This window comes from Eublepharis macularius, chromosome 6 (assembly GCF_028583425.1).
Source record: "Eublepharis macularius isolate TG4126 chromosome 6, MPM_Emac_v1.0, whole genome shotgun sequence".
NCBI classification, from domain to species: domain Eukaryota; kingdom Metazoa; phylum Chordata; class Lepidosauria; order Squamata; family Eublepharidae; genus Eublepharis; species Eublepharis macularius.
This window is the reverse complement of record NC_072795.1, coordinates 129,335,001-129,353,914: the sequence shown is the minus strand read 5'-3', so window position 1 is coordinate 129,353,914 and position 18,914 is coordinate 129,335,001. Positions and strand designations below refer to the sequence as shown.

General features: G+C 48.0%; 1 protein-coding gene across 1 annotated transcript in view; it reads left to right on the top strand.

Annotated features, from left to right (window-relative positions):
- DRGX (dorsal root ganglia homeobox) overlaps positions 1 to 17,939 on the top strand; it is a 37,441-nt gene extending 19,502 nt beyond the window's left edge. The window contains exon 6 of the mRNA XM_054984219.1: positions 17,674 to 17,939. Within this exon, the coding sequence (XP_054840194.1) occupies positions 17,674 to 17,939 (266 nt within the window). The remainder of the gene's footprint in view (positions 1 to 17,673) is intronic.
- The last annotated feature ends 975 nt before the right edge of the window (positions 17,940 to 18,914 follow it).

Below are 18,914 nucleotides of genomic sequence, written 5' to 3'. Positions count from 1 at the left end.
CCCATTTGTGATCCGTATAAGAGTTGCGCTAATGATTTTGTTTGGAATAGTTCCAGGGCTGCAGGTTAGCTCTTGGTTTGCTTAGTTCCAAGTACCCTGCTCTCTCGGTGTGCGACCTTGAGGCCTGTGCGCCGTTAACCCTGCCTTAGAGATATCCTAGTTCTCCTTTTGGACATCATGTAAATGCGCTCTCGGCTCCTTGTTTCTTTAACACCAAAGGGAATTTTTGAAAACGGATTCAACATCCCAGACATCAACCCGGCCTGCTTCTCAGATCATACGTCAAATTGAGAAAGGAACAGCTTGCTTGGTACGCTCCACATTATATGCAGTGTGACGGGATCATGGCTTGTTTATGTACACCCCCTGGAAGAGATTTGCTGGAGAATTGTCCTCCCCTCCTCTGGAACATCTAGCCTATTCATGCTCTTGCACTGTAGCACCTCTTATTGAACGCTGAATTACAAAGGGGAAAATACCTTGCAGCGCTTGATTTATTTATGCTCCGGGAGAAATCAGCAAGCTAAAAGCCAGAACCTCCGAGCAGCTTCTTAATGGACGAAGGCAGGAGTGCAATTCATTAATGGGGAAGAGATTATTAATGAGGTAAACAAGAGCCTCCAGTTTTCAGTGGGATTATCTGTCGCTTTGGGAGGGGGCTGAGGGAGCACCCACTCGACATGCAGAGCTTCCCCGGGACCCTTCTTGCCCCAGGACACCTTGCGAGGAGAAAAATAATTACACTTGCCATGCAACGGCCGGCATAATTCATCCCCGGATGTGCCCCCCTCCCCCAACCTGTACATGGCTACTCGCTGTGCTGGCAGAGCAACTTGCGCCGCTGATGGGAAGGCAGGGCTTGCATTATACATCAAGGCACCGAACGAGATCGATTAGGATCATTCAGGGCCTCTTTGCTGCTAAGGCTTGCAGAAGGGAGTGTTTGATGGAGGCTCAGTTGTGGCAAACGCTGGGTCCGCCGTTGCCCTGGTGGTGTTGACGTTGTGAGAGCAACAGACCCCTTGTCATGGGGGGGCAGGGAGGCAGCTGGAGACCCCTCCATGCTGATGTGGCAAAAGGGAGCGGCAGATTAGAACTGGATGTCTTTCTGTTCTGTATCCCACCTTCCTCCTCAGGACAGGAAAGAATTCCCAAGTGTACTTAAGTTTTGGCAGTTGTTCCATGAACCCCTAAAATTGCATGGTGTCTTGACTCAGGCCCAAGCTACACATGACGAATGACACTTGAACGGCAAGTGGATTGAGTGGAGGGCAAGTGAACAGGGAGAAATACACTTGCCGTTCAAGTGTCATTCGTCATGTGTAGCTTGGCCCTTAGTTGAGCTGCAGGGCTAGTATATATGTTTGCATTTTTAGTCATGCGTGTGTGTGTTACTGTTAGGGTTGCAAATTTCATATTACAGCTAATTTCCATGTGTTTGGCATATAAAGGGTTGGCGAAACAAAAGAAGCTAGCTCATGCTAGATCCTTGTGGAAAGAACTTGATCTTGCAGTTCAAGGGGAAAACGAATCAAGATTCTGGAACCTGGTATCTTTCGGCATGGGCAACATATTGCCCTGGATGGATGCCCAAATTAGTGCCAAGGACTGGCATTCCCACTTCAGCCAGGTCTTTGGAAGTCATACTGGTGGTTTTTATACCGTCGAGTCATCTACTCATCAATTCAATATTCAGGGTTGCAAACCTGGGCATCTCCTGGAATTGCCACTAGTCTCAGGTCTATAGAGATCAGTTCCCCAGGAGAAACTGGCTTCTTTGGAAGGTGGGCTCAATAGCATTACGAGGACCCTCCCCTCCCCAAATTCTACTCTCCCCGGTCTGCACCTCCCCACCAAATCTCCACGAATCTCCCAATATGGAGTTGGCAACCCTAGCCAGGGGTCAGTTTTTATGATCTATGTTTCTTTTGCTAGGCTGGGCTTTTAAACGCTGGGTTTTAATGAATCGCTTTTAATGTTGTTGTTACTTTTTATTTTGTAAGCTGCCTTAGGCACTTCCTTGGAAAGCTGGCATAAAAATGTTCTTAGGAAAGAAAGAAAACTTTAAGGTTTGCTTTTTAAAAAGAGGGATGTTTCTGCCATTTCACCTCTGTGGTTTTGTGCCTGGGTGTGTGCGAGAATCAGACGGGGACTTTGCCAATTTCAGAAACCGGGCTGGGGGTGGGTGGGGGGTGAGCGGAGCTCGCTATCACCAGGGGGATTGCTTTAATGACTGTTGCCCATTTAAAGATAAAGCATAAAAACGCAAAGATGTTGCATTTGACTCATTTCCCCAAACATGTCACAAATACAAGCATCTTACTTTTTAAAAATAGATGGCAAACTGCATAATAGTTCGTTTAGGAGGCGTTTTCTTTTGCTGTGTGCCTCTCAAACGGGGAGAAACAAAGAATATACTGCGTATGAACAGAATAGCAAAAATTCAAATGCTTGTGAATACAAATGCAGTGAACAGCCTAGGGTTGACGGCTCTGGGTTGGGAAATTCCTAGGGAGAAAGAGAGCGGGGAGGGTCAAAATATTTCTAACCCAGCCTTCTGCCCCTCCGAGTTCCTTTAGTGTGCACGGCTGGCTCCACCACTGCATTTTCTCAGCAGCAGAAGGTGTTGGAAGTGTGCTGGGTTCCTTTGTACGGTACAGAGCACACCAGTGCTTCTAGAGTTGCCAACTCTGGGTTGGGAAATTCCTGGAGATATAGGAGGTGAAGCCTGGGGAGGAATGCATTTGGAGAGGGGAGAGGCCTCAGCCGGGTATTAAGATATAGAGTCCCCCCCTCCAAAAACTGCCCTTTCTTCCAAGAGAACTGATCTGTGTAGTCTGGAGACAAGTTGTAATTCCGGGAGAATTCCAGGTCCCGCCTGGAGGTTGGTGCCCCTAGAAAAGATGTACAGCGTCGCCACCGCCACCCCATCTCAGTACGCCAAACAGATTCTGCTCCTGCCATTATAAGAAATAGGACAGGACTCCCATGGAAGTCATATCTGGGCCTAGTTTCAGGTGTGTAGTTGTGTTGGTCTGTAGCAGAACCGCAAGATTCGGGTCCAGCAGCACCTTAAAGACCAACAAAATTTCCAGGGTAGGAGCTTTTAAGAGCGAAAGCTCCCTTCGTCAGGGCCTGTTTCTTTATGATTTCTTCACTCACCTTGATGAGGTATGGGGAGGCTTAAAGTCTTTGATATTGGTTGGCTGAAAGATCTCTTTTTAAGGATTGCCATCTCCGGGTTAGGCAATGCCTGGAGATTTGGCGGTGAAGCTTGGGGAAGGAGGGATTTGGAGAGCAGAGGGACCACAGTGGGCTATAATGACACAGAATCCACCCTCCAAAGCAGCCATTTTCTCCAGGGGAACTGATCTCTGTTGCCTGGAGATCAGTTGCAATCCTGGGAGATCTCCAGGCCACACCTGGAGGCTGGCAACCCAACTTTTTATGCAAGCTTCCCCCCCCTCTTCTGTGCCCTTCTTTTCCTTCCCCTCCTCCTTGCACAAGCGTCATATTTTTCTCATAGACAAACGAAAGTACTTTTCAATGCAGAATTAATCCCTGGAATTTGCTTGTACAAGATGTGGCAATTGGCTTAGGGAGTTGTAAGCAACGAGGCCTCTTTGCAGAGAAGATGCGTCCCATTCGCTAGTAGCTGGGGCAGGGGGAGGGAGTGGGTGGTCTTCTGCCCTGTTTGTGGGCTCCCAGAGACGGGAATGTGGGTTACTTGGTTCCACACTGGACTGATCTTGGATGGCTTTTCTTATATGTATTGGATATCCTTGTCAAGTCTTTGGGGGGCTGCAATCTTCAGACTAGTAAACAGTCCAGTAGCACCTTTAAGACTAACCAATTTTATTATAGCATAAGCTTTTGAAAACCACAGCTCTCTTTGTCAGATGCATTTGACAAAGAGAGCTGTGGTTCTCGAAAGCTTATGCTACAATAAAGTTGGTTAGTCTTTTCAATTTTTTTTAAATTTTATAAACAACAGAGACACAGAAAAAAAGATAAGGAAAAATAGAAATACCCATTACACTGGGGGAAGATTAAGATACCCTTTACACAGATTATCTAGAGCACGATCACTATACGTCATTTGAATATTATGTTCAAGCCCACAACAACCATTCTCAGACATTTGCTCTGTCTTCCACTGTGTCTTGCTATTAAACCAAAGATATTATTAGAAAGTATTTAACAATATTTACTGCTATACCCCTTCTACCTCCAAATCAATAGCACAGAACGCACCGTGATCTATACATTTCATCACTATACTACAATGCACCAAACTATACTAACTATACTAAACTAATCGAGTTAAATAATATATGTTTCCATTTTGGAAAATTTAAGGCTTATAATAAACAATATTTCAATAACCTCTGTCAATCTTAGCTCCTATTCAAATTAACTTTATTTGCATTATTTATTCCTATCTTTTATTTCTCATCTTTATCTACAATAGGCAAAGTAATTTTTCCCATTTCTTTTCAGATTCTCTGATAGGTCTTCTATTTATATAATGTGTTAATTTCGCCATTGCACATACATGTGGCAAGTTGGTTAGTCTTTACGGTGCTACTGGACTCGTTACTATTTTGCAACAACAGACTAACACGGCTAACTGCTCTAGATATAATCTTCAGACTGTGTTTTGCCGTTCAGTTTTCATGGTCCTTTTAAAATTTGGTTTGTGAGAAACACAAAAAAGCTCAGTTTAGAGGTATCGAAAGGCAGTGTGTACCCCCTGAAGGGACTATCTCCCTGAAGAGTCTGAGAACCCCTGAAGGGAAAGTCTCCGCAAAAAGTCTGAATTCCCATTGGTTGCATCTAAACTGGAAGTTTAGCCAGTTTTGTAGGATGAGGCTATGAAAAGTGAAAATGGATGTTGCGTATTTAGGTTTGCATATCGAAGGAAAATGTGCATTGCACTGGGGGTTAGGGAGACTGGACGTCCCCAGAGAGCTTCCACCAACCAGGTGGATATTTCAAAGTCCAAAACACAACAGTAGGCTTAGCAGTAGTAATAAACTCTCCCAGGCTTCCTTCAGGCTTGTGTTCTGTGGCAAAAGCAAGCCTATTGAATGACCTCCTTAAATCTTTCCCTTAGTGTTGTGAGCGCAAGGGAGTAGTACTGGCAGATGCGGTTTTGGGGCATGACGAGACCACAACTTCAATTGTGTGCAGTGTAGTAGGATGTAAAGGGCTGGATGTTGGGTCAGAAGCTCACAGCACGTTTACTAGGCAACCTTGGCGAGGTATGCTCTCTCAGCTACGTCATTCACTTCACAAAGGATACTGTGAGACCACGTCTGTGCCAGGTTACGTTCCTTGGAGGGAGAGAGGATACAATTGTCACTGATACTGCTGAGCGGTAAGAAGGTAGCACTGGCAATTTTGACAGTTCCAAGTATTGAAATATTCTGGCGAGGTCTTATGAGGATCTGATTAAATACAGCGAGGTTTTAGTGCATGAAATGATAGGGAAAGTTAGTTGTAATAACCAGGGCTTTTTTTCAGTTAGAGCGCGGTGGAACGGAGTTCCGGCACCTCTTGAAAATGGTCACATGGCTGGTGGCCCTGCCCCCCTGATCTCCAGGCAGAGGGGAGTTGAGATTGCCCTCGAGGGCGATCTAAACTCCCCTCTGTCTGGAGATCAGGGGGCGGGGCCACCGACCATTTTTGCCGAGGACAATTTAAACTTTAAAAAACTCTCCCCTTGTTCCAGCTGACCCAAAGTGACGTCATTGTGCAGTCCTGAGTTCCACCACCTCTTTTCCCAGAAAAAAAGCCCTGACAATAACCTTACCTTGTGCTTACATACCACTCTTCTGGGTAGATTAGTGCCACACTCGGAGCGGTTTACAAAGTCAGTGTCATTATTATCTCCACAAACAGACACCCTGTGAGGTGGGTGGGGCTGAGAGAGCTCTGAGGGAGCTGTGACTGACGCAAGGTCACCCGGCTGGCTTCAAGGGGGGGGGGAGTAGGGAATCAAACTTGGTTGTCTAGATTAGAGTCCCGCTGCTCTTAACCACTACACCAACGTTAGAGTTTAGTTATGGTAAGAGCTTTTTTGAATTGGTGGGCACTCGTTCAAATTCATGAGCACAGTCAACGCAGAATAAATTAATAAACTGTGAAATTTTGAAAAAACACCCAGCACTATGTCTGTTAGAAAGTAATAGAGGTACTTGTCTTGCAGTTTATCACACAATACTTGAGGTAAATTTTGATCCAGTATTTTGCCTAGAATATTTCTAGCACTTTAGGATGGACTATATTATATTAAAAAATCTCTTCCCCTCTTCTTCTTTTGTTACAGCTCTCGATAAAACACCGGGAGCATTGCATGATTGGTTTCCGTATGTGTGGGTGTGTTTGATCATAAATTGTTTACAATTGACCCCTGAGGAAGGCCTAAGGGCCAAAACGCGTCTGGTCAGTTTTGTACTGTACCTTGGTCTATTTGTGTTGGTCATTGCACTGTACCATCATCTGTTTCTTGAGATGTTTTAGCAAGTTTTAGAGTGTATATATATGTAGCCTGCCTTTCAGGCCTTAGGTAATAGAGGTACTTGTCTTGGGGATAGTGTCTAATTGTTTAGACTGGACATGTTTTTCTTGACCTAAAGTATTGTTTTGCCTTGTTCTGACCACCAGAGAAGGGTAAAACACCCTTGAAAGAGTCTGCTTTCTTTTAGAGGGAGGCGTTCCATCACAGCTTAGAGGGTCTCTTGTCGAAAACCATATATTCTAAATGCACCAATTGAGACAGCAGTTGTGGTGGTTAGAGTACCACCAAGGTCGAGCAGGGTTTGTAACCCAGTCCAAATTCCTCCCGTACCAGGAAGCTTGCTGGGTGACCTTGAGCCAGTTGTAATCTCTCGACCTCACCCTCCCTACAGGCTTGTTGTGAGGGCAAAGAAGATGGAAGGGAAAATCTGTAAATATGAATGAAACAGACACTTTGGGCAGGCGGGGTGGAGGGAGACGTTTGTGGTTTTATTTGGTTTTAATCTGTAATGTTTCAATTATGATTTGTAAGCTGCCTTGCTCTAAGAGGAAAGATGGGGTAGAAATGCTTTAAGAAACAGAAGACAGCGAGGAAATGGGTGGAATGGGTTGCAAGGGACATCTGTGCCCTGGCTGTTGTGTCCCCAAATGCAAGCAAGAGCACTTTTCCCTTTCAGCGGCTATCCTGGGATATTAAAACAGCCCCTGTCAATTCAATGCCCATTGGTCAGGGTCCTTTCCCCCACCCCTACCAAGCCCTACTTTCCCCTCTGAGCAGGGAAGGTTTTGTTGCTTGAGAAGCCAAGTCCCCAGCTTTTTAACAAAAGGTGCTGGACTAGTCTTTCAGAAGCTCTTGCCAAAATTCCTCTTTAAACTTTGGTTTAGGATTAGAGGCAGGCATAGACCAAAATACGAACCGAAGTTCGTCACTAGGCCAGTTCGTGCTTTGTAAACTGGTGATTCATGGGAGCTCATTTCTCACAAACTGTGACGAATTTTAGCCCGGTTTGTTTGGTTCATATTTTGGTTCGTCACTGCAGGCAGCCTGATGCCAATCAATCAGTTTCCTAGGCAATGGGGGAGATGGGCTCTCTGCAGACCTTCTGCTGAGCTGAAAGTGACATTTTTATGAACTGAATGGACTGGTTCGCAAACCGGGGCAAGCTCATGAAAGTTCGTGGTTCATGAAACACAACGAACCACGAACTGCACGGTTTGGAATTTTCCTGATTCGTGCCCATCTCTAGTTAGAAATGCCAGCTTTGGGTTGGGAGATTCCTGGATATTTGAAGGTAGATCCTGGGGAAGGTAGAGTTTTGGGAGGGTAGGGGGTATAATGCCACAGAATCCACCCTCCAAAACAGCTTTTTTCTCCAGGGGAACTGCTCTCTGTTGCCTGGAGATCAATTGTAATTCCAGGGAATCTCCAGCCCCCCCCCTGCAAGTTGGTTACTTTGTCTCCCTCTATAGCAAGAGACCTGGTTCCCCTAAGAAGAAAATCCCTTCTTAGTGGGCGTTTACATCATGAAACGAATGTTCTCCCCAAATGTCATGTTTCTAGGTCCAGGAGTTTGGGCTGGGCGTTGATGAGTCAGTCAGGACACTTGTCTTTATATATATAGATGAAGATCTGCCATACAGAGGAAGTTACCTGCTTCTTTTCATCACAATAATTCTGTGAGGTAGGACAAGTGGCCTAAAATCAACCAGGGAGTTTCATGAGGGCAGAATGAGGCCATTTCTCTAGCCAAGCCACCTGAGCAACAATGTGAAGGGAGTCAATGGAATGGGGCACAAGGGTTTCAGCTTGCTCCCAGCCATTGAAGGCATGAGGGTTGACTGGCCACCCTCCACTCCCTTGGCTGTTTTGACTCCAGGTGCTGTGGTATTAGGAACAGTCTCTTCCTTGATGGTCTGGGCCTGGGTCCCAGGACCTGTAGTCAGAGCACATGTGTGGATCCAGCAAGGTTCTTTGCCCTGTTCAAGGCTTACAAAGACTGAAAGGGAACAGCCCTCCCTACCCTGCACTGAAGGCAGCCCCTGGGGCTCATCCTGCCCAGACCCAGAATATTGCAAAGGGTTAAATCCACTGGAACAAGGGCTGGCTTTAGAGCCAGTGCCCAGGCCACAAGCCTGTGGCCACAAGCCAGTGGCCTGGGTGCCAGCCAGTTTGGTGTAGTGGTTAGGAGTGGCAGAAGTCTAATCTGGAGAGCAGGGTTTGCTTCTCCACTCCTTGGCCTGAAGCCAGCTGGGTGACCTTGGGTCAGTCACAGCTCTCTCAGAGCTCTCTCAGCTCCACCCACGTCACAGAGTGTTGTGAGGATAATAATAACATGCTTTATAAACAGCTCTGAGTGTGGCATTAAGCTGTCTTGAAGAGTGGTATATAAATTGAAGACGACAACGATGACGATGACGATGCCTGGCTCCGTTTCTCTACTGGGCTGCTTCCGTAGAGGCCTGCTGACTCGTTGTTCCTGCTGGGTGGTGGCAGAACCGGGAGGGCCAAGGTCCTGGCCCTCGCTCAATTCGACTGCGGGGTAACAGACACAAGACCTGGAGGGTCTCCTGGATCTCCTGCCTGTGAGGTCTCTGGGGTGTAGCCTAGGGCTGGAGGAAATCCTGTGGTGGTGCTGGGGTTTCCCAAGGGCCCTGATCCGCCTCAGACAGCACTCTTGGCTTTTCATCCAGCTTCTCTGGTTCTTCCTCTGATGAGTCTGAACCTGGCTTGGGGGTAGTCATGACTCCAGACCTGTGCTGCTGTTGGCCAGGTCTACGGTGGTGTTGCTGCAGGGGCATGACTTGAACCCAGACCACAGCTGGGTGGGCCCAGGAGGGGGTGGATGCAACTTGCTTGAGGCAACACAATAGCTTGAGCCAGCCCTGCTGAGAAGGGCTGGGAAGTGGGAACTCAAGCTCTTCCCAGCTGATGACCAGCATACGAACCAATATAGCACACTGCCTTTTAAGCACCACTCTGCCACTGTTCTTCAGAGACACTCTGGCTTTGTACACAGTGGTTCCATTCTTGTAATGTCCCATAGGTATCGTGTAGTGGTTAAGAGCGGCAGGACTCTAATCTGAAGAGACAGGATTGATTCCCCACTCCTCCACTTGAAGCCAGCTGGGTGACCTTGGATCAGTCACAGCTCTCTCGGAACTCTCTCAGCCACACCCACCTCAGAGGGTGATTGTCCTGAGGATAATAATAGCATATTTTGTAAACCGCTCTGAGTGGGTGTTAAGTTGACCTGAAGGGTGGTATATAAATCGAATGTTATTATTATATTCAGTTAGGTCTGTCCATCAGGATTTCATCTTAAAGCCATATAATCCCATGATCATCATCATCATATCTTGTGGCCGTGAGTTCCATAAATCAGTTCTGCATTGCGTAGAGACATGTGATTCTTTGTCTGCCTTGAATTTTGCCTGCTGGACAGTTTCTTCGGGTGACCTGGCCCTGATTCCTGGAGTTATGAGAAAGGGGAAAAAGAAATCCTCCGCTTCTGCCATACTGTCAAATGTTTCTCTATACCGTCAATTTATTGTAGTCATCTGTCTTTTGCCCTAGGAGATCAAATCACTTTCTCTCGGAACCACAGAGAACTAGGCACTTTGTCCTGCATTGGTGAACCTCTCTTGTGTCTCCTTTTAAGCCCCCTCTCAGCCTAATTCTAATAATTTCGGGGACATCCGGTTTCCCCCCTTCCAAATAGACTATAGTGTATTTATTATTATTATATTAGATTTTTTAGTCCGCCCTCCCCGCCAGGTGGGCTAAGGGAGGAGTACAACATTTCACTTTACATAAATACAGTTAAAAACAGATAAAACAGTATACAAATAACATTAAAACAACTTTATACAATACTGCTTCTCTTCAGATGGCGATGATAAAATACTGCTTTTCAAGCCCTGGCTCATATGTAGGGTGGTGAACAAATCTTTAGTGTGGCCAGTGGGGGCCCAACTTAGCCTCACCATATGCATGGCGGAACATCTCTGTCTTACAGGCCCGGTGGAAAGATAACAAATCCTGCTGGACCCTGGTTTCCTCAGACAGAGATTTCCACCAGGTCGGTGCCAGGACCGAAAAGGCCCTGGCTCTGGTCGAGGCCAGGCGGGCCTCCTTTGGGCCAGGGACCATCAACAGTTGTTTATTTGTTGAACGAAGCATCCTCAGGGGTACATAAGAGGAGAGGCGGTCCTGCAGATATGCTGGGCCCAGTCCGCATAGGGCTTTATAGGTCAATACCGAAACCTTGAACCGGACCTGGTACTTAACTGGTAACCAGTGCAGCTGGCGTAGCATAGGTATTATATGTTCCCTAATTCAGACCCTTGCAATTACTCGTGCAGCTGCATTTTGGACCAGCTGTAGCCTCCGGATCAGGCCCAGGGGAAGGGGCCAGTACTTCTGGAGAGGAATTCCTGTTGAGGACTGTTGTTGGAAATGGCATCCGTGCATCACAACCTGCTCTTGCCTTCAGAGGAGTGTTGTATGATCATGATGGTGTGCCTTTTCCCCTCTCCATAGCACTACATAGCTGGGGCCATAGTAGGGTAGCACCACAACTAGAGTTCCCAATTGCCTGCCAGTGGCAGGCAAATTCCTGGCAGTTTGTCCTGTTGCCCGCCAATTGCTGGTGATTGGTGGGAGGTGGCAAACCTTCCGGTGATCGTCCACGCTGGCAGACAACCTGGCAAGCACGCAGTGGGCTCACTCCAGGGGGTAGGGCAATGACATCACTTCCTGAAGTGACTCCATTGCACTAGCTGCTGAAGTGCTCCCACGCTTCACAGGGGCCAATTTTGGCCCCAAACGGGCTGAATCAGCCCTCTGCAAAGTGCAGGAACACTCCTGGCACCAGCAGAATGACATCACTTTTGGAAGTGATGTCATCGCAGTGGCAGCGGGAGTGCTCACTCAAGCGTCGTCATCCCAGGGAGTACCGGGTTCTCCTTGCCCGCACGCCAGGAAGGTATACAGACCTGATAACCCTAATAACAACACAGCTGTTATGGCTAACTCTTATCCCCTGCCCTAAGGAACGTGATGCTGGAAGAGTTTTTTGCATCTTCCCTTCTCCTCCTTTCCAAGATAGAGCGGGCGAGGTCCTATTTTATCTGCAGAAGGTCTTAGGTCTTGCCAGTTTTAAGAAGGCCCAGCTTTGCCTGTTTCCTGGGGGGCTTCCTCTAAACTACTTGGTAGATGGCTGAGGGGACGCCAGGAGGCCGGCCAAGGGCCGTTTCCACACAGCTTACCTTGGCTGTTTCCAGATGGCTTACCTGGCTCCGGAACGTTGCGCCATCTTGTGGGGAAAACGCGAAATATCGCGTTTTCTTGCGTGACATTGCGCAAAACTCGCGCGAGAAAACACGATATTTCGCGTTTTCCCCACAAGATGGCGCAACGTTCCGGAGCCCGGAAAGCCGTCTGGAAACGGCCCTTGTTGTGGAAAATAGCGAAATCTCACGCAAAATCATGTGAGAAGACGCTGTTATCGCGTCTTCTTGTGTGATAACAGCATCTTGTCACGTGATAACAGCATCTTCTCGCGAGATTTGGTGCGAGATTTTGGTATTTTCCACAACAAGGTAAGCTGTGCGGAAACGGCCAAGGTGTGGTTGTGTATGAAACAGTCTGATAAACTGCTCGGGCCTAGCAGCCTTCATTGGTGGCTGCAGTTAGCAGCACTTTGCTTTAGGTATGGTTGTGTGTACATTGTCGTCTAGATAGACTTGTAAACTCATCTTTTGGTCTCCCATAAAGATAACTGAGACCGCATAGTGTCTTCATTGCAAGATTGGCTTGCCAACCTCCAGGTAGTGGCTGGAGATCTCCCAGAATTGCAACAGATCTACCGATGAGAGAGATCCGTTCCCATGAAGAAAATGGCTGCTTTGGAGGGTAGACTAGCATTATATCCTGCTGAGGCCCCTCCCTTTCCAAACCGAGCCCTCTCTAGGCTCCACCCCTCCCCAATCTCTAGAAATTTTCCAAGTCGGAGTTGGCTAGAAGCAAAGCATGGCTGAGGTCTACCCTCTTACCATTGAAATGTACTCTTGGCAGAGCCGAGGCAGGACTAATTTAATTTTTCCTGTCAGTCTCTCTCAAGCAGATCAATTAAACTGCCAAGAGGATCAAATATTTCAGACTGTATTTATTACATTAAGTATTTATGTCCAGGCCCAGCCTTTCAAGTATGATGTCATACAGCAGGGGAAGGCGCTTCAGATCAATTCTGCAGAATCTGCTGTAACCTAATGGAGACCTAATTGTGTGTTTTAATTTAGAATAGAAGAGACAGCAGGGGCGGGGAGCATCGGGGACTGCAAACGCCCAATGCAGCGGCCAAGGGTGGGATACCACAGACCGAGCTTCTAAGAAGCTTTTCCTTTGCAGCCACATTCCTTAGAATTCAGTGCCATAGAAGTACGCAGGGCTTTTTTTCAGCTGGAACGCAATGGAACGGCGTTCCGGAACCTCTTGAAAATGGTCACATGACTGGTGGCCCCGCCCCCGATCTCCAGACAGAGGGGAGTTTAGATTGCCCTCCGCACCGCCGAGTGGCGCAGAGGGCAACCTAAACTTCCCTCTATCTGGAGATCAGGGGGCGGGGCCACCAGCCATGTGACCATTTTCTCTGAGGGCAACCCACTGAGTTCCACCACCTCTTTTCCCAGAAAAAAAGCCCTGGAAGTACGCCAACTGGAGGTTGCTGTTACGACAGTCTGTTTTGGTTTTGTGCATGCCTTAGGTGGTGGCTGGAAATCTCCTGGAATTACAACCTATCTTCAGGCCGAAAAGACCAGTTATGCTGGAGGAAATGGCTGCTTCGTAGAGTGAACTCTCTGGCATTATACCCTGATGAGGTCCCTCTCTTCTCCATACTCTGCCCTCCCCAGGCTCCATCCCCAAATCACCAGGAATTTCCCAATTTGAGCTGGCAACTTTAGCATGCCTTAGGCACGTTTTTACACAAAACACTGGAAGCACATTTGAGCCTCTTTCCCCCAATGTACCAGATACTTGTGCATGCATTGTGCTCTTTCTCTGTTCATCGGGGGGAAATAAGCAGAAAGGCTGTCTTGCGAAACAGCAAGACTTGCCCGTTCTACCCAATGAGAAATTCAAGCGGCACTTTGGGTGGCTTTTTTCAGGACTTGGGTAGAGAATAGGGTAGCAGGTCTGCTGGAGCCCAAACTGGGGGTTTGGCAGGTCCCTTTACTTCCCCAGCAGGAGATTGGGAGCCTCACACTCACCATGCAGCTCAGAGGAGTTTCTATTGCATGCGTGCACTATGCCAGCTTGCACAATGATGTCACTTCTGGACATGATGTAATCGCGTGGGGGTCAAAGTTTGGCCAGGAACACTCCCACACTCACCAAGGGCCGTATTGGGCCCTGTGGGTCATGATTCTCCCCCAAATGGGCCCCACTGTGAGTGCAGGAGTGTGCGGCATGGCTTGGGAGGGCATGGCTCGGGGACGTGCACCGCAGCTCAGGGGCGCGCCGCAGCTCAGGGGATGTGCCCCCCACAAGCCAAGTAAGTGGGCACGGGGGGCAGAAGGGTGGGAACAGGGGATCCCCCGCCCCTGGCGGGGGAATGGTAACCCTAGTGGAGAAGGGAGGGCAGAACTATCCCTGTGGTATCTTTATTGTACATATTACAATGGAACAATATGTCCCCCCATTTGATATTTGTGTGTTGGTTTAGTCTCATGGGGTGGAGTCCCTGCTGGTTAGTTCAGTTTGTTAGTTAGAACTGTAGACTGCATGAGAGGGTTGCCAGAAATTCCTGGAGATTTGAGGGCGGAGCTTGGGAAACGTGGGATTAGGAGAGAGGAGAGACTTCAACAGAGTGTAATGCTATAAATTCCACCCCCACCCCCCCAAAGCAGCCATTTTCTCTGGAGGGAACCATGATCTGTTGTCTGATCATTTGTAATTCTTGAAAATCTCCAGGCCCCGCCAGGAAGTTGGCAAGTCCACAGCTTGTCCTGAAACCAGTTGCTCCCATTCTTGTATCTCCTTGCAACTAAGTGGATATGTCCATCTCGGCAGTGTGAACCTAAGAGCGAGAACTTGAGCGAACACTCTATTCCTGACCCACAAGCAAAAAGGAACATCACAGTCGCTTGCTGCTGTGTTGACATTAGGGATAAATGAGGCAAGCTGCTATCTTTTAACCAGACAAATTTGAGAATGGTGAAGAACCTGCACACATGAGAAAAATCCATCTGCCCGAGTGGGAACCTCAGTTTTATAAACAGCAGCATCAACGAGCCATATACAGTCAAAGCAATTGCGTGGCAAAGGCGCAACTGGTCCTTGGCCCTTTCAGGAGACCAGGTCTGTGCCACAGCTTGCTCAGCTGTAGTATGGTTAGAGATACTTCGGCGTGCAACACCGAGAACTTTGAGCCGCTTCCATTGTCCAAGTCGAGCTGGAGATACTCTGCGGAGTGTTCTAAGTGGGGCAAAACCCGTTGGCAGTGCCCTGTTTCTGGGGCCTGTCTGAGGCTGATTCCGCACATGTTGGATGATGCGTTTCCAATCCTCTTTGTAGATCATTTGGAACGGATTTTTTCAAGTGCGGAACAAAAAATCCACCTCAACAATTGATAAAGTGCATTGAAAGTGCATTATCCAAGGTGTGTGGAATCAGTCTGTGTTTATGTTACCAGGAGGTCCTTTGCAACCAGATTCAATTGTGCGAAGGGGTGGGGTGGGGTGAGTTGGATATGAGAGCAGTGACAAACCCAGGGGAAGGGGCTTTGGTCAAAGGAGGCACTGAATGGCCCAGTTACATTTCTTTTTGTCTTTCTGCCTTGGGAGGGTTTTTTTGGGGGGTCCATTTTCTTTGCTAGTATTCTCAGCGTCCTTGTTTCTTTTACCCCATTTGTAGGCAATTGATGCAAAAACAATGGCTGATTCCACACACGTTGGATAATGCACTTCCAATCCTCTTTAGAGATCATTTGGAACTGAATTTTTTTAGTGTGAAACAAAAAATCCACTTCCAAATGATAGCTAAAGTGCATTGAAAGTGCATTATCCAACGTGTGCGGAATCAGCCAATGTTATAATTTTAGATGCAAAATTCACTATGAAGATACAGCAAATAGGAGCAAAAAGAAAGACGTGGTTTAGGACTGTAAACTTCAATTGTTTCCTGACTTTGGACAGATAGGAATCTGGAACCAGAATAGTGGGCCATGAACTGCCCAGAAATAGACGGAACCTGAGGAATGGGAAAAATGCGTTGGTTAGTCTCCCAGGAAGTGCCTGCACAGGGTAGCCAGAGATGGCTCCCACCATCCTTGGGCAGACTGTGCCCTCTCTGAATTGTTCCTGTTAAGAAGTTGAAGTCCCTGAGCCCCCACCCCAACCCCTGTTCCTCCCACCCCACCTAATTTAAAGCTGCTGCTTCCTGGCCTGTCTTCAGCACCAAGAGCTAACAATTAGGGTTGCCAGCCTCCAGGCGGTGGCTGGAGTTCTCCCGGAATTACAACTGATCTCCAGGCCACAGAGATCAGTTCTCCTGGAGGAAATGGCTGCTTTGGAGGGTGGACTCCATGGAATTATACCATGCTGATGTTCTTTCCCTCCCCAAACCCTGCCGTCTCCAGGATTCACCTCCCAAATCTCCAGGAATTTCCCAACTTGAAGCTGGCAACCCTACTGATGTGGACACAAAGTATTGTGATTTTTGATTATGATTTTTTCCCAATTACATTTATGGTTACATCAATGTGTTTTTATTTATTTATTTATTACATTTGTATTCCACTCTTCCAGAGAACCAGGCTCAGAGCGGTCCCAGAAAAAGATCTAAAACAGGCAGCACAATAATGAAAACACTTCAATAAACATTGCAGCATTCTTATTGTACAATCCCTGGCCCTTTTCACACTACTTACCTGCTCCCGGAGCATTGCAAAATATCACGGAAAAAAACACGAAAGATAGCGTCTTCTCGTGAGAGTTTTGCACGACATCCCGCAAAACTCTCACGAGAAGACGCTATCTTCCGTGTTTTTTGCATGATATTTTGCGACGTTAAGTAGTGTCCCCTTTGTACAATACATAGTCCATTTAGATCTCTCCAGGCACTTTTTGAATTCCTTGCTCTTTTACCCATCTATTCAGATCCTTTTCTCGTTTCTTACTATTATTTATATTCTAAGCGAGCATCTTCTTAAGGCACATTGCAGTCCTTTAATTCTTAAGCCTGGAGTACTAAGCCCTTAGCCATTCCAGAGACAGAACAGAAAAAAAAGAGAAAAGAGGCAAATAGACACATCTTTATATTCTACTATTAGTCCCATTATTTGTATATATCATTAACTAAATATTTTTAGTCAAGGTAAGTAGTGTGAAAAGCCCCCCCTCCCTCTCTATTTTTTAAAAAAACCCATGGAGGTGGGTGGCAAGCTGTTTGATGTTCAGAAAACCAGGTGGGATCATAGCCTTCCTGGTGGGAGGTCAATTGAAGAGGGGAGGATGCCTGCCTCAACCACCATATGCCTGGTGGAGCAACTCCGTCTTGCAGGCCTGGAAGAAAGATAATAAATCTTGCTGGGTCTGAGTCTCTACAGACAGAGAGTTCTACCAGGTCAGTGCTCCGAGGGAAGATGAACCTCTCTGGTACTGGGGACCACCAGCAGATGCTGGATCGAGCCGCTCCTACGGGGACAGGTCCGGGGTGAAGCTTGGCACACCACTACTTTGCAGGGGGGCAGCAACCAGCTGCCCCTTGCAGGGAGGTCTGAGCTGGGTCTTTCCTTGCTGGCTTCAGGGTCACCCGCATTCCAAGCAAACAGCATCACCCCACCCCCCTGCTCAGTGTGCTAGAGATCGCCAGGGGTAGCACATCTCAGGCATGTCCCAAACGACGCTGTGCCTGCCTTCCACATCTTTCCAGCAGGGGGCTGGAACCTCTGGGCGAGCAGCAGGTTCTGGACCTGGTGGATCTCGATAGTGGTGGTGGTGGGAGGGGGCTATCTGTCTCATCCACACTTAGAACGGACTTTAGGTAGAAAATCAGCCCCATGCGCCTTTGGTGCGCAAGCACCGACCCACCCCAGTTGTGTTGACAATTCCAGTGGCAGGCAGTGTTTTTATTCTGTTTCTTTCCTTCAGGTAGCCCCCTGTGCTCCTGCTGTGTTCCGGACCACGTGGGCCTCTCCTTCCTCCCCACGTACAGTTGCCAGAGCAATCGCACAGCGAGCGTGGCAGCCCTGCGCATGAAAGCACGGGAGCACTCCGAGGCGGTGTTGCAGTCTGCTAACCTCCTGCCCTCTACCAGTCCCAGCCCCACCTCGGGGGCTAAGCCTGGCTCGGAGAACACCTTGGACAACAAGCCTCCCCTTGCCATGGACCAGAATGAAAGTGAGAAGAGTGTTTGAGGCCCCACCTGCCACGTAGCAATGAATTCAGCAACCCCACGGTCCCATTCCTCCAGAGCACCTCTGCAGACATCTGAGGAAGACTTGGCTCTCTTCCACTGTACCACCACGTGACAAGTGCTGGCTTTCTCTGGCTCTCTCTTTTTATTGTCTTGCTCAGGTTCCACCAAGTCCCCTAGATCCATCTGTTTTCCTCTGTATTGAAAGTGAGGTGGAAACGAGAAGTCCTTTGCCTGGTGCCCACCTTATATGGCGTGATCCCTGAAGAAGAGCATTCCCTCAGCACCACCCACATGTTCCTCTTCGATTAAGAGAACACTTGGATTTAGTCAAAGTGGGAGGGTGGAGGGCTCCTTTAAGTAGGATGCTCTGCGCACCACAGCACATGCTTTCAGGTTGGAGGCTGGGGTTTCAGGAGGAAGTTTATGAGGGTCAGGCTAAACAAGACACCACACACGGGTTCATTCTAGGGGCCTGTGAAGCAATTTTACCTGGAAAATGTAGTTTTCAAAGACAGAGTTGCACGGCCTCGCTTGAGCCTGGGAGGGATTCCTTTGCAGCTGTTCACCACCACTGCTGGCTGCTTGGCTAGCTCCCTCCCACACTCTGGCTGCTCACCTGATCCTCTCCTCTGCTCTGGGCGGCAATGCTGCAGTGGCCATGGGCCATCGTGCCCCACTGCCTTCCTCTTTCCTTTGCTCCCTCCATGAGTGCGGGTGTGCAGCCACCCAGAGCATGGGGAGGGAGGGAACCGGCAGAGGCAGTGGAAGCTGCAAGAAATCCCTCCCATCCCACAGTGAGCCTTGGGTCAGTCACAGCCTTTTGGAGCTCTCTCAGCCCCACCCACCTCACAGGGTGATTGTTGTTGTGGGGATAATAATAACACACTCTGAGTGGGAGTTAAGTTGTCCTGAAGGACAGTCTATAAATCGAATGGTTTATTATTTTTATTTTGTTGTTGTTGTTGTTACACAG